The sequence below is a fragment of the Microcaecilia unicolor genome, chromosome 4, assembly GCF_901765095.1.
Source record: "Microcaecilia unicolor chromosome 4, aMicUni1.1, whole genome shotgun sequence".
In the NCBI taxonomy this organism is placed as follows: Eukaryota; Metazoa; Chordata; class Amphibia; order Gymnophiona; family Siphonopidae; genus Microcaecilia; species Microcaecilia unicolor.
Window position 1 is genome coordinate 89440730 of NC_044034.1, and position 14897 is coordinate 89455626.

The following is a 14897-nucleotide window of genomic DNA, read 5'->3' on the forward strand; positions in this document are numbered from 1 at the left end:
TGCTAGCGCCCGTTTCATTCGTTCCAGAAACGGGCCTTTTTTACTAGTTGTCTAAGAAAAGCAAACTCCAATGCCTGAAATAGATCTTCAATATCAAATGTCTCACTTTCGGTAGAAAAAGTTACTATCAAGGTTCATTAGGAAGCAACCTAAGATTAGCCAACACAGTAGAAGTTTCCAGGCTATCTTGATAAACAGCTGAGTTTTGTAAAAGAGACTTTTGTAGAGCCCTTAATATAATTGGAAGAGATTCTTTAATTCCAAAACTTTTAATCAGGTAAGTCTGTAAAGTTTCTCTTAGTGATTGCCTGGTTATTATTCTAAATGTCTCTAATGTTCTTTGTGTTGCCAGCACTTCTGAAGAACTAACTAATTGAAAAGATTCTAACTTTGCAACTCTCATATCTAAACAATCAATTTTCTTGTTACACTATTCATTTTGTAGCACAGTCAGAGACTTTGGTAGACAAAGCTGATATCTGCTTTTTATATTAAATATGTTCCTAATTTTTCATTTAGTAAAGTGATGTGGTAGCCATGTTAGTCCACTTTTAAAGGAAATGAATAGAAATAAAACAAAACCTAGTAAAAAAAAAATAAGACGATACCTTTTTTTATTGGACTAAGTACATTTTTTGATTAGCTTTCGAAGGTAATCCTTCTTCAGATCAGAAATAAGCAAATGTTGACAAATATCATAATATATAAGTGAAACACAAAAGCATTCCAATGATAGTCTCACAGGAAGTGAGTGGGGTGGGTTAGGTGAGAAACGGGGGGGGGGGGGGTGCTGGGTGAATGAGAGACAGGGAGAGATGGATGGTAGATAAGAGGGTGACAAAGCAGTAGAATTTTATGGTTTATAATGGGCTATTAAACCCAGATCTTGTCCTGTTTGGTGGGTGTCAAAAATATTTAATTATTTTAACTTCAAAGGTCTTATGTTCCTGGATTATCTTAGTTTCCTTTTAGTATTCTCACCATAAAATCATTGATGCAGTATTCTGGTCTTGTAAAGTGCTGTCCCACGGAGGTGACATCCTGGTTGTCATTGGCATTTTTCATATGCCTGTGCAGATTACTGTTTAATATACTATCGGCCTTATTTTCGAAAGTGATGGGCGCCCATATTTCGACCCAAATTGGGAGATGGGCGTCCATCTTGCAAAGGCGCCCAAATTGGTATAATCGAAAGCCGATCTTTGGGCGTCTTCAACAACTGCAATCTGTCGCGGAAACAGGCAAAGTTGACGGGGGCATGTCTGAGGCGTGTGGAAAGGCAGTATTGGAGCACGTTTATCGGCCGAGGAGAGATGGGCGCCCTCAGCTGATAATCGGAAAAAAAGCATTTTTAGCGCGAATTTAGGTCACTTTTTTTTAACCCTTTTTTTTCCACAAACAAGTCCCAAAAAGTGCCCTAAATGACCAGATGACCACCGGAGGGAATCGGGGATGACCACCCCTGACTCCCCCAGTGGTCACTAACACCCTCCCAAAAAAACCCCAACTTTAACAACTTTTTTTCCAGCCTGTATGCCAGCCTCAAATGCCATACCCAGCTCCATCACAGCAGTATGCAGGTCCCTGGAGCAGTTGTTAGTGGGTGCAGTGGACGTCAGCCAGGTGGACCCAGGCCCATCTCCCCCTACCTGTTACACTTGTGATGGTAAATGGGAGCCCTCCAAACCACCCCCAAAACCCACTGTACCCACATCTAGGTGCCCCCTTCAGCCATAAGGGCTATGGTAATGGTGTAGAGTTGTGGGCAGTGGGTTTTGGGGGGGATTTGAGGGGCTCAGCAACCAAAGAAAGGGAGCTATGGACTTGGGAGGTATTTTACTTTTTTTTTTTTTTTTTTTTTTAATTGCTACAAGTGCCCCCTAGGGTGCCCGGTTGGTGTCCTGGTATGTGAGGGGGACCAGTGCACTACGAATCTTGGCCCCTCCCACGACCCAATGCCTTGGATTTGTTTGTTTTTGAGCTGGGCGCCTTCGGTTTCCATTATCGCTGAAAAACGAAACCGCCCAGCTCAGATCCGCACAGATCCAATGCATTTGCCTGGCACAAACCGTATTATCGAAAAAAAAGATGGACGCCCATTTTTTTCGTAAATACGGTCTGTCCCACCCCTTCACGTACCCGTTCTCGGACATAGACGCCCATGGAGATGGGCATTCGTGTTTGATTATGCCCCTCTATTTGTACTGTAGTCCTACTACAGTTTATGTAAGCCACATTGAGCCTACAACTAGGGGGGAAATGTGGGATATAAGTGCATTAAATTAAACAAAAAGTTAAACCTTGTCTTTAGCATCTGGCTTGTTTCTCCAGTGTAGCACCCTTCTTCACACTTTTTACATTGAATGATATATATCACATTTGAAGATGAGCATGTGAAAGTTTCCTTTGTATTGGAGAAAAATTTTCTACTGCTTTATCACTCTTATCTGCCATACATCTCTCTCTGTCTATCATCCACCCAGCTCTCCCTGTTTCTCACCTAACCTACCTCTCCATTTTCCTGTGAGACTGTCATTGGAATGCCTCTGTGTTTCACTTTATATTCTGATATTTGTCAACATTTGCTTATTTCCAATCTGAAGAAGGTTATCTTCGAAAGCTAATCAAAAGATGTATTAAGTTAGTTCAATAAAAAAGGTATCATCTTATTTTCTTTTCTAGGTTTTGATTTATTTCTATTTACTAGATACAATAAACTAAAATCTCAAAATTGTATGGCTGTTGGTACAATGGTTAATCTTGCTCTTTTATCGTTTTAGGTCTTGCGGGAAACTGCTTGTGTACAAGAACAAACCATGCCAGAGAAATGTGGCTTCGACAATGCTGCCTATGAGGGTAGTCTAGATAGCTTATACCCTTTACCAGTAGACATGAGCACCACTGTGATCAGTATTGTGGGCATGACATGTCAATCTTGTGTTCAATCCATAGAGGGCAAAATTTTCAAAGTGACTGGCATAGCAAGTGTAAAAGTGTCCCTTGAGAAGAACAGTGCCGTGATAAAGTATCAACAGTCTGTAATCAATCCACAACAGATTTGCCAAGAAATTGAAGACATGGGCTTTGAAGCTAGCATAGAGGAAGACATGCTAACATCAGTATCTCAGAGGACTTCATCTGCCATTGGTGAAGCACTGGTTAAGATGAGAATAGAAGGCATGACATGCCAATCTTGTGTCAACACCATTGAAGGAAAGATTGGGAAGTTACAGGGTGTAGTGAAAATCAGAGTTTCCCTCAGTAGCCAGGAAGCAGTCATTGTTTATCAGCCAAATGTCATTCAAGCACATGATCTCAGGAATCACATAGACGACATGGGATTTGAGGCCACAATTAAGAGCAAACCAGACCCATTAAAGCTTGGAGCAATTGATGTAGAGCGTTTGCAGAGCACAAGCAAAAAGAGCAATCCTTCTGTCCTCAATCATAGCAACAATTACAATATCGAATCAAGGGCAAATACATTAAATAATGTTGTAGCTATAACACTGGGAGTGAAAGGAATGCACTGCAAGTCTTGTGTCCTTAACATCGAAGGAAATATATCTGACCTTCCTGGGGTTCAGTCTGTTAGAGTCTCTCTTGAGAATGAAAATGCCATTGTGCATTTAAATCCTGACATAATGACACCTGCCTCTTTAAAAGAAGCCATTGAGGCCCTTCCACCAGGTGACTTCAAAGTGTCTCTCCCTCTTGCATTGGAAGAAAATCATAGGCTGCCTACCTCAGATAACTTGTCCTCCTCAGCCTTATCCCATGCAGTTGAAAAAAACTTTGAAAAAGAAAGGCAAAGCACAACTTGCATAGCAGTGATCCGCATAGGTGGAATGACCTGCAATTCCTGTGTTCTCTCAATAGAAGGCATGATATCGCAAAGGAAAGGGGTACATTTAATAACAGTATCTTTAGCAGATGGAACTGGGACTGTCCACTACGATCCCACTACAACAGATGCAGAAGAATTACGAGCTGCTGTGGAAGACATGGGATTTGAAGCCTCCCTCATTACTGGTACAGATGAGTACTTAACTATTTTTGGTGTAGTTATTTCTAGTTACTATTTGCTTCTCTGTCTTGTAGATACATTAAGCAAAACACAACATTCAGATTAATTCCAAGTAAAGTCCCAGGGTACTAATTTTTTTTAAATCCTCTTGCTGTACAAACATACCTATTTTTTGATGTTAATTGCTTCTGGTCCTGAAAATCTGGTTCCTGAGAGTTGGATGGTATGTATAGTGAAGGGGTACATGCCACACTTTTTAAGGAACAGAATGTTTGTTTAGAACTAGCAAAACTAAGATCGGACAAAGCTATGGATCTCTATGAGATGCATCCTAGGATATCAATGGAGCTCAGAGAATTTACTACTACTACTTGACATTTCTATAGCGCTACTAGGGTTACGCAGCGCTGTACAATTTAATAAAAGAGGGCAGTCCCTGCTCAAAGGAGCTTACAATCTAGAGGACGAAATGACAAGTTGGGGTAGTCTAGGTTTCTTGAATAGTGGTTAGGTGCCAAAGGCGACACTGAAGAGGTGGGCTTTGAGCAAGGATTTGAAGATGGGCAGGGAAGGGGCCTGGCGTATGGGCTCAGGGAGTTTATTCCAAGCATGGGGTGAGGCGAGGCAGAAAGGGCGGAGCAAGTCCTGTCATTTCTGTGTTTCTCAGGTAAATTGTAAACTCTGTGGATTAGGGACTGTCTCTATATTATATATTTGACAGTTCAGCATATACCTACTATCACTAAAGAAATGCTATTTAGTAGTAGTAGCAGCAGCAGCAGCAGCAGTAATCTTAGTAGTAGGCCTGTTGATCTGTTCAATCAGTTTTTGCAGACAGGATTGATTCCACAGTATTGAAGGGCAGAACTGGTTCATTCATCTGGCAAACTAGGTGGCTGCCAAGTCCCCCAAATTTGGGATGTGGGCAGCCAAAAATTTCTGTTAACCTCTGGGATTATCCACCCACTTTTAAAGCACAGCAATATCGTGGTCTGGCATTTCCTGACTGTTGTGCATAACGAGATCAGCAGCACGGGCATTAGAAATGTTGGCTCATGAGTTTTAAAAATGCTTGTGGCACCAGCTTGGGTCCACTGGCAGAGCTCATCTCAACAGCTTCCAAGTAGAGAAGGAATCCTAGAGCTGCTGCCATTTGAAGGGGAAGAGAAAAAGGGGAATTAATGTTGGGTAAGTATGGGGATTGGAAATCGAGAGGATGCTGGGCAGATAAAGAGAGAGAGGGTGTTGGGCTGGTAGGGAGTAGAAAAAGAGAGCGGTTGGGCAGGTGGGGGGTGTGAGATAGGGATAAAGAGAATGGGTGGTGATGAGAGGATGCTGTGAGGGGAGTGGAGGGTAGAGAAAGAAAGGATGCTGGATATTTGGAAAGGGAGCAAATATGGGTAATGCTGGATGGGGAAAAGAGGAGAGATGTTAAACACTGGATGAAGGAAGGATCATGATGGGCTGGCAGGGTATGAAAAGAGTTAAGGAGATGTGGAAGAGAAGAGGAGGATGTTGTGTAAGGGGGGAGGGTGGAAGAAGATTCCCCTAGGATGCCTAACTACTCTTGTACCAACTCTAAAGAAGGGTGAATGTTACTGCATTTCATAAGAGTGATAGTAGGGAGAATATAGTAAATTACAGGCCAGTTAACTTATCCTCAGTGCTGGGTAAATTAATTGGAAACTGTTCTAAAATAAAGGATTGCAAAATGTTTGACTCCAGTGGAGTGCATAATCTGAGGTGTCGTGATTTACCAAAGAGAGATCACATCAGACAAATTTGATCAATTTCTTTGGGTGACTTGGACAATTACACCAAGGGCATGAGCTGGATGTGGTGCACACAGATTTAAAGTTTTTGATACTGTCCCACATAAAAGCTCATAAATAAACTGAGCAGTCTGGGGGGTAAGCCTCAAGGTAGTAGGGCAGATTAGACATAGAGTAAATGATGGAAAAGAGAGAGAGAGAGTGGTAGTGAATGGAATTTAGTGTGAGAAAAGAAGGGTAATTTGAGTTTCTCAGGCAGGACTGTTAGGAACAGTGCCCTGGGTAATCGGCACCCCACCCCCTTGCCACTGATTCCTCCTTCAGCTGGATATTTGGCATCTTCTCCCACTTTGGGTCACCTGGCTATTTGGCATCTTCTCCCACATTGAGACAGCCTCATGCTGCTTTTAGGCAGCCTGAAGAGTGCGCACAAATATCTGAAAGTGAGGGGAAGAGCCAGAAAGCTTCCTACAGCAGCTGAGTGGTGCAGAATAGGCTCCAAGGAGCACAGACACGCATGTCTGGGGGTAAGTGGAAGATGACAGAATGGGGACAGTGGTGCATAGCTAGCTTCATTCCCTCCGCCCCCCCCCCCCAATCTTCAGCATACCCTCCACTTGACACTCTAGGTGGGTACTCCTCCTACCTGCCCATAGTGATGGCTCTCTCATGAAGGATCTGTTCTGTGGTTTTTGTTAAACATTTTTGAGTGATAGAGGAGTGATTCAAGTGTGGCAAAAAAGTTAAAATGTACATTGAAGACACTGAGGAGCCCTGGGGAAGAGAGAGTCAGTCTGTGAATGGAGGGGAGGGGGGAGGTTAAAATAAAGATGGGAGAAGGGGCTCACTGTAGGTATGAGGGGGAAGGGGGTTCTGTGTGGCTCATGGCTTTTGGGTTGGAAGATGGGGGATGAGCACTAGGTCCTAGAGTGTACGTTTGAGGGTCAGCTTGGTCAAATTAATATTTTGTATGTGCTTTGATATTTCTATGCTATTTTTGATGAGATTCTTCATCTAGTATACATTACTCCTGGCTAAATTTATACAGTTTATAAATGTGCCGGTCAGTATTCAGCTGGCAGCAGTTAACGGTTTTATAAACATTTGTCTTCTGTGGGCAGATTTAGGCCCCAGTATTCAGTGCTGGCGCTATCCAGGTGTTGACATTGAATATTGGTGTCTGGATGCAATCAAGCCGCCAGCTGGGACCCATATAAGACACTTGAGGGATTGGGAGGGGGATTGGAATCGGAACCCACTGGGATGGGAGAGAGGGCAGGACAGTACCTGGAAGTTATTTGGGTGCTGGCTGATATTCAGTGCCAGCACCTGCAAAGCTAACCAGGCAAAGGTAGGACTGCTTTTTATGCGGCCCTACATGCACAGTTAGCTATTTGTGTGCTGGCATTGAATGTTGCCAGCACTTGCATAACTCCCAGTTCCGCCCCCTATAACATCACTGACCTGCCCGTTTGGGACATGAGCAGTGAGTGCCGATATTCAGTAGCACTCTCCAGTTAAATGCCTCTGAATATCAGTGGCTAGGCAGGCACAAGTGATTTAAATGAGAGGAAGCTCTCCTGCCCGTTTTAAATTGCTTTGACTGTCGACCCCATGTATACAAATAATTGCAAACAAAATTTAAGCCAGCCATTTGTACACTCAGGTTTAGCTGTTAAAAACTTTGTTGGCTAGTATTAGCTGAATAAATCTTTTTCCACCCCAACCATTCTTCTGGGGCCGCCCTTTTTTGGTCAACTTAATTTAACTGCGCTGCAGGGTGACATTTTAACCCCATGGGATCTAGCTGGCTAACTGTTTACTTTGACCAGCTAGACAGATCCCTTTGAAAATGTGCTTCTTAGCTTTCATTAAAATAAATTGACAGTATTAACAGATCATCTTTCAGGGCAGAGAAGTCTCTTTGTTAAAGCTCTTAATTAGAAAAACTAAGAATAGAGCAACAGTAAGCTCACCATGCGGATCAGTTGGCAATTAATGAATGGTATGTGGCAGCTTTTGAGGCTTTGCCAGCTTAAAAGGTATTTAAGAGTTCTGGGACAATGGCAGAGTCTGGCTAAGCAGCCGCACAGTATATATACATTGCAGGAAATAATTAGGTTTTTGGCAAGGACAGGTAATGAAATAGGGCAGAGCAAGTAATCCATTCATGAGTAAACATACTACCCATCAGTTCTTCATGTATAGGGGAAACTTAACAATCCTGTGTAATGCAGGAGTGGAGAGGGAGAAGTCTTGGGGGGGGGGGGCTCCTCAGCAAGGGCAGTCAGTAGTTACTGTTTTCAGGATATCTGTCATGAATATTCATCAGTTGTATGGGACAGAGAAATAATTGCATATATGTATGTAAATCACTTTGGTTGTACCACAGAGAAGCAATATATCAAATCAGTGACTCTTTACCCTTATGTAAAAGAACAATTTGGATAACTTGATTTAATTTGAAAACCGGACCTGTTTTTAGTCCTCCAGGAGTGGAGTTCAGAATCCTTGGTTTAAAGCATGTGTTGTTTTTCGCAGCTGTTTCAGAGATCCATTTCATAGGGACAAGATTGCCCTTGCTCACTGGGTTACTGCTTGATGGTTTGAAGGCATTTTCTTCTCTGGCATTCCAACTGCAACACAAAGCACTGCCTTTCCTGCCTTGTTTTTCATTCTGTTTATGAGGAGGAGACACTTGAACTGTAGGGAAAACATATCCAGTGAACCTAGTCTTATAGTGTCTTATGCAAATCCTGGATTTGGCAGCAAACCTAAACCGTAAAAGTTTTTTTTTTTTTTTTTTTTTTTTTTTTACAAGCAAGGGCTTGCCAAGTGCATGAACGGTGCTGGCCAGTTAACAGAGCCCAGTTGATCTCTGCTTAAGGAAGCCTTTAAGTCAACTTGTCTGGTCATACATATTGTATGAGTGCCTTAGAGCTGATTGTGGCATGTTTCATGTCCATCAGAAACCAGCACGGATAAACATAAGAAATGCCATAGAGGCATATTTTCAAAGCACTTTGGGAGGCTAAGTTCCATAGGTTTCTATGGAACTTTGGGAGGCTAAGTGCTTTGAAAATGAGCCTCACAGTGGCTTAGACCAAAGGCCCAGCATCGTCTTTCCAGCAGTGGCCACTCCAGGTCACAAATACTCACAGGATCCCAAACAATACATCTACTCGTTGTTCCTTAGACACAAGGACTAACAGTGATTTCCCAAAACTATGTGGCTGATAATGGTTTATGAACCTTTACTCCAGGAACTTGTGTAAACTCTTTTAGACTATGTTGCATCATGACTCAGCCCAAGGAGGTTTAATGGACAGGAGACGGTGTCGTGTGACAAGGCTGAAGCCATAGCCGCCATCTTGATACACTCAATACAAAGAAAACTATTGGACCATGCCAAGCCACACACATGCAGTCCTTATTTCTAATAAGCGTTTGCTATTGTTTTGGGTGATTCAATATGGCAGCAAGGTTCACCTACTGGCATCAGGCAAGATAATAGGCCAAGCACACGCCCGCCGTCTCCTGTCAATTAAAGACTCAGCCAGAATTCTCTGCCTCCAGCAGGCAGATAGCACCTCCCTGTGCACCTCTGCGACTGTTGCTCTGATGGTCTCTTGCCTTTCCTTTGGAAGGTTCAGTTGAGTTGGAGGGGTGGTAAGCTGAAAAGAGCTTCTTGGGGTGTAAACTTGGTGATTTCAGGTCCCTCCCTTTTCCCCCTGCCATCACAGCTTTTGTCTAACTTTCCATACTGAATTTCTCCTGCCTCCTTTTAAAAAAAAAAAAAGGAGAAACAAATTAGGGTGACTTTGCCCTCTAAGGGTGGGGAAGTTTTTTCATTGCATTGCTCATGTGCCTTTGACCTAAAATAGCCCAACAACCTACTTGGTGAATAGTAGTATTTTAATTTATGGCTGTTGAACTTGCTAAGCGCTGTTCTTAGTGTGGAAGCCAGTGAATAGCATTGGGGTAATACTCTACATAAAGCAGTAGCAGCAGGAATTAAACCTGGCTCCCCAGGTCTACAACTCACTGCACTAACCATTAGGCCACTCCTCCACTCTCATTCTTTCCACAGAAGTGGAGAAGTTTGACTTGTCTAAGGTAGATTCCCTGGTTACAGCTGTTAACAAAACAAAAACCTACTATTCCTGTTGAGGGGGCGAGGGGTCGCAGTCTTACAGATGTTCATGACTGTAAGCTAGAATCATCTTTAAAACTCTCATTTCGGGTGTCAGCTCTCAGTTTGCAAGCCACGATATGTGGTTCTTGTGCTGTGAGAGCATGCGTATCTTGGGCTCAATAACTTGCTTCTCCTCCAGATTTTCTTCCTTTTCTGGAAGCAGATCTACCTTACATAGTGGATGTCTAGTATGATCTGCTTAGAGCTTCAGCCAAACAAATAGCTATGGATATGGTTAAGACACTGGGCAACTGATGTGGCTTCTAAATCCCACTTGGCTAAATTATTGTTATGGTTAAGTTTATTTGATATACCACTATTCAAACATACAGCATAGTGGTTTAAAAACAAATTTGTTCTTTAGAAAGTTGAGACACTCCAATAGCAGACAGGACAAAGGGAAATTAAGGACAGCATCAGGCATTCAAAGATAAAAATGTTGTAATCTGTTATAGTTTAACCTTGGGCATATTTCCACATTCCAGTTTAACCTCTTCACAGGAGATTCCTCTGTTTTGCAGTACTGGGGCAACATTTTCAGTTCAAAGCCATGTCATTTGGCCTCTCCACAGCTCCAAGAACCTTTTCCAAAGTCATTGTTGGGTGGCTGTATTTCTCAAGAAAGAAAGAATACAGACTCCTCTTTATCTAGACCATTGGCTAATTTGAGCACCTTATTAGGAGAGCCTACAACTATCATCCTGAGTCATATCTCTTCTTTCCTCTCTGGATTGGGTAGTGAACTACAGTAAAAGACATTTGACATCATCCCAGTCTCTGGAATACCTGGGAGTCATGTTAGACACAAAAGAGGGGGAGGTTTTCTACCTTTTACCTCAGCAGTTGAAGATTCCAGGACAAATGCCCAGTGATCTTTCTCTACCAATTCCCAGAGCTTGGGACTATGTCCAAGTTTTATGTTTGATGGCAGCCACTCTAGAAATTACATAACATAGTAGATGACGGCAGAAAAAGACCTGCATGGTCCATCCAGTCTGCCCAACAAGATAAACTTATATGTGTATACCTTACCTTGATTTGTACCTGCCTTTTTCAGGGCACAGACCGTACAAGTCTGCCCAGCAGTATTTCCCGCCTCCCAACCACCAGTCCCGCCTCCCATCCCCGGCTCTGGCACAGACCATATAAGTCTGCCCTCCACTATCCTCGCCTCCCAACCACCAACCTCTCTTCCCCCACCTGCTCCGCCACCCAATTTTGGCTAAGCTTCTGAGGATCCATTCCTACTGCATAGGATTCCTTTATGCATATCCCACGCATGTTTGAATTCCGGTACCGTTTTCATCTCCACCACCTCCCGCGGGAGGGCATTCCAAGCATTCATCACCCTCTCCGTGAAAAAAATACTTCCTGACCTCTTTTTTGAGTCTGCCCCCCTTCAATCTCATTTCATGTCCTCTCGTTCTACCACCTTCCCATCTCCGGAAAAGATTTTTTTGTGGATTAATACCTTTCAAGTATTTGAACGTCTGTATCATATCACCCCTGTTCCTCCTTTCCTCCAGGGTATACATGTTCAGGTCAGCAAGTCTCTCTTCATAGTCTTGGAACGCAAATCCCATACCATTCTCGTAGCTTTTCTTTGCACCGCTTCCATTTTTTTAACATCCTTCGCAAGGTACGGCCTCCAAAACTGAACACAATACTCCAGGTGGGGCCTCACCAACGACTTGTACAGAGGCATCAACACTTCCTTTCTTCTGCTGATCACACGTCTCTCTATACAGCCTAGCAACCTTCTCGCTACACTGTTTCGTCGCCTTCAGATCCTCAGACACTATCACCCCAAGATACCTCTCCCCCTCAGTACCTATCAGACTCTCACCGCCTAACACATAAGTCTCTCGTGGGTTTCTACTCCCTAAATGTATCACTTTGCATTTCTTCGCATTGAATTTTAATTGCCAAACCTTAGACCATTCTTCTAGCTTCCTCAGATCCCTTTTCATGCTTTCCACTCCCTCCCGGGTGTCCACTCTGTTGCAAATCTTAGTATCATCCGCAAATAGGCAGAATTTACCTTCGAACCCTTCGGCAATGTCACTCACAAATATATTGAACAGAATCGGCCCCAGCACCGATCCCTGAGGCACTCCACTACTCACCTTTCCCTTCTCCGAGCGAACTCCATTTACCACCACCCTCCGTCGTCTGTCCGTCAACCAGTTCCTAATCCAGTTCACCACTTCGAGACCTATCTTCAGCCCATCTAGTTTATTTAAGAGCCTCCTGTGGGGAACCGTGTCAAAAGCATTTCTAAAATCTAAGTAGATTACGTCTATAGCACGTCGATGATTCAATTCTCCAGTTACCCAATCAAAGAATTCAATGAGATTCGTTTGGCACGATTTCCCTCTGGTAAAACCATGTTGTCTCGGATCTTGCAACTTATTGGCTTCCAGGAAATTCACTATCCTTTCCTTCAGCATCGCTTCCATTACTTTTCCAATAACCGTGTGTTCCAATACAGTGTGTTTTTTGTAAGAAAAAAGGTACCGGTACTTATACAGGGCAACCTTAGGGGTGGGGCTACTATAAATGCTCCACCCCTGATTATAGCCCTGCCCCTACAATAGCCACACCCCTGCAGTAGCCACACCCCCTTTACCAGTCATAGAACATATAAAAATGCATCTTTGAGAATATTACACCAGTCCGTAGAATACCAACACATCTATTACTGGAAAAACGCAACAAACAAGATTTTCCACACAGAAACTACATATCAGCAGAATACAGCACCTCAGTCATATATACACAGAACATAAATAGAGCCTCACCAAATACAAAATTAGTGACCACAAATTTATTTTGTGCAGCTGTTATTATGGATACATAGGTCAACGCATCCCATCATATAGGGCAAGCATAAAAGGGGAAACATGGAACTGAAATGACTACATATAAATCCAGAGTAATTTTGAATACACATACCTTTGGCCATTTTCACAAGAAGCTCCAAAGCTGAGCAATACCTTGAGTTGATTCAGGTGGTTCAATGTCTGAATTTTGCTAACGTTTGTGTCATAGTGTGTCAACTGCACCTTGTTGGCATTTGGTGTCTACTGCAAACTCGCCCAAAAAGTTTCTTGTTTAAAAAAGTGGAGTTAGAGAGTATGTAATTTTTGCCCACTACTCATATTATTGAATATGTCAAACATGTATTTTTTAAAATTGAAAATTCTAAAAGTAAAATATTAATAATTGCTTTGTCACATGAAGCTCCAAATCTGAGTCATACCAGGAATAGGTTCAGTGTCTTTGTTGCTTGCTTCTCGTGTCTATTGCAGAATGATGTCCACGAAGCATCCAAGACTGAACGTATTTTGTTGGATCAAACTGAGTTAGAGGAGGCCCAACTATTTTGATGAACATCAGTGCTGATATTGTGGTTACCAACAAAGATCTTGATGGAGTCACAATAAGGTTCATCTGTGAAAAGCCACGCTCACACTCACTTGAGGAAATTGGAATGGTGTCAAGAGTAAGCTTTTAAAGGCAATAATTTGTCTGGAATTGTTTTTTTTTGGTCAGATATTCTTGGAATCCGCGAATCATCTCCCTTTCATTCAGGTGGAACCTTTTGGATACATTTCTTATTCACTAAATGTTAAATGCTTCTGGATGTCCTCTGGCCACTGTTTGGGATCAAGCACTTTGGCCCATCTAGGTAGATCAGCTTCTTCATCGTCAAGCAGTCTCTCTTTGCTATAAAGAGTTTCAGGTTTTCATAAAATGCATCTGGACAGATTGGAGGGTCGTCTTTCCTATCTTTTTGGTAGAGGGCAGTCCCTTTGAATATGAGACTACTGGCAGCAGTAATTGATGTTTTGTAGTAAGGTCCAGGATTTTGTTTTCTCTCTCCAAAAATTAGAATGAGACTTTTTTTAAAAATTTTGTTGTTTGCTCTGTACAAATCCATATTACATTGTTGTAGATCTAGGTTTAATTCAGCTAGTTTTTGAAGTGCATCACACATTAATCCTAAGTCTAACAAAAAATTCTACAGATGTAATTTTCCTTTGTAGACCTTCATACATGCTTCTGTCTTTACTGTCTTCTTAGCTTCTTCAAAATGAAGCACCAATGCTTCATAGTCCTGCCATACTGCAGAAACAGATCAAAAACTAGATGCTACCCAGCGAGTGCTTAAAATCCAACCAGATTTCAAAAGCTGAATATCTAGTGTATTTGCACACAATTGTAATTCTGTACCATTTTTCGGCGAAGCATGGTACAGCACATATAGCTTATCAATGAATGATTTGAATCTATTTATTCCTGAAACAGCTTTTACAGCATCATGGACTGACAATTCTAATCTGTGATTAGCACAATGCCATATAAGAACTGAAGGAAATTTAGCAATTTCTTAACTCCACCATGAGCCCCCAACATTACATTTGCTCCATTGCAAGCAACAGAAACCAAATAATCCTGCAGGTATTCCTCTGTCATACCAATAGACTTGAGATGATGAAGCAAAGAGCTGAAAATTCCTTTTGCTGTTAATATGGTAATTCAATCAAATCAAGAAATAAATTTACTGGTGCAGGCATTCCGCAATCTGTGATAAATACCCGGACGTATACAATCAATTATTAATGATATTTTACATTTACAATTTTTTGAAACAAGTTTTTTTTCTCATTCCACTACTAATATGATGAACAATGTTGATGCATGCATTTGTAGAGTGAAGTATGTGGCCCATGTCAAGACCATTAAGTTCCTGTACATCTATTTCAGCTTCAAAATTATTAAAGGACTGGTTCTTCTTTACCACTTTGTAAGCTGTGCGAAAGATTTTGGCAGTTCTCTTTCTCACGACCAATAGATTTTATACATGCATTCTCTAGCACCTCTTTGTTGGCTTCTGCCA

At 42.1% G+C, this 14897-nt stretch overlaps 1 protein-coding gene across 2 annotated transcripts in view; it reads left to right on the top strand.

Moving 5' to 3' along the window:
- ATP7B (ATPase copper transporting beta) overlaps positions 1-14897 on the top strand; it is a 170116-nt gene that overhangs the window by 24117 nt on the left and 131102 nt on the right. For both annotated transcript variants that reach the window (XM_030200444.1, XM_030200443.1), the window contains exon 2: positions 2781-4032. In XM_030200444.1, coding sequence (XP_030056304.1) covers positions 2817-4032 — 1216 coding nt within the window. In that variant the 5' untranslated portion in view covers positions 2781-2816. The remainder of the gene's footprint in view (positions 1-2780; positions 4033-14897) is intronic.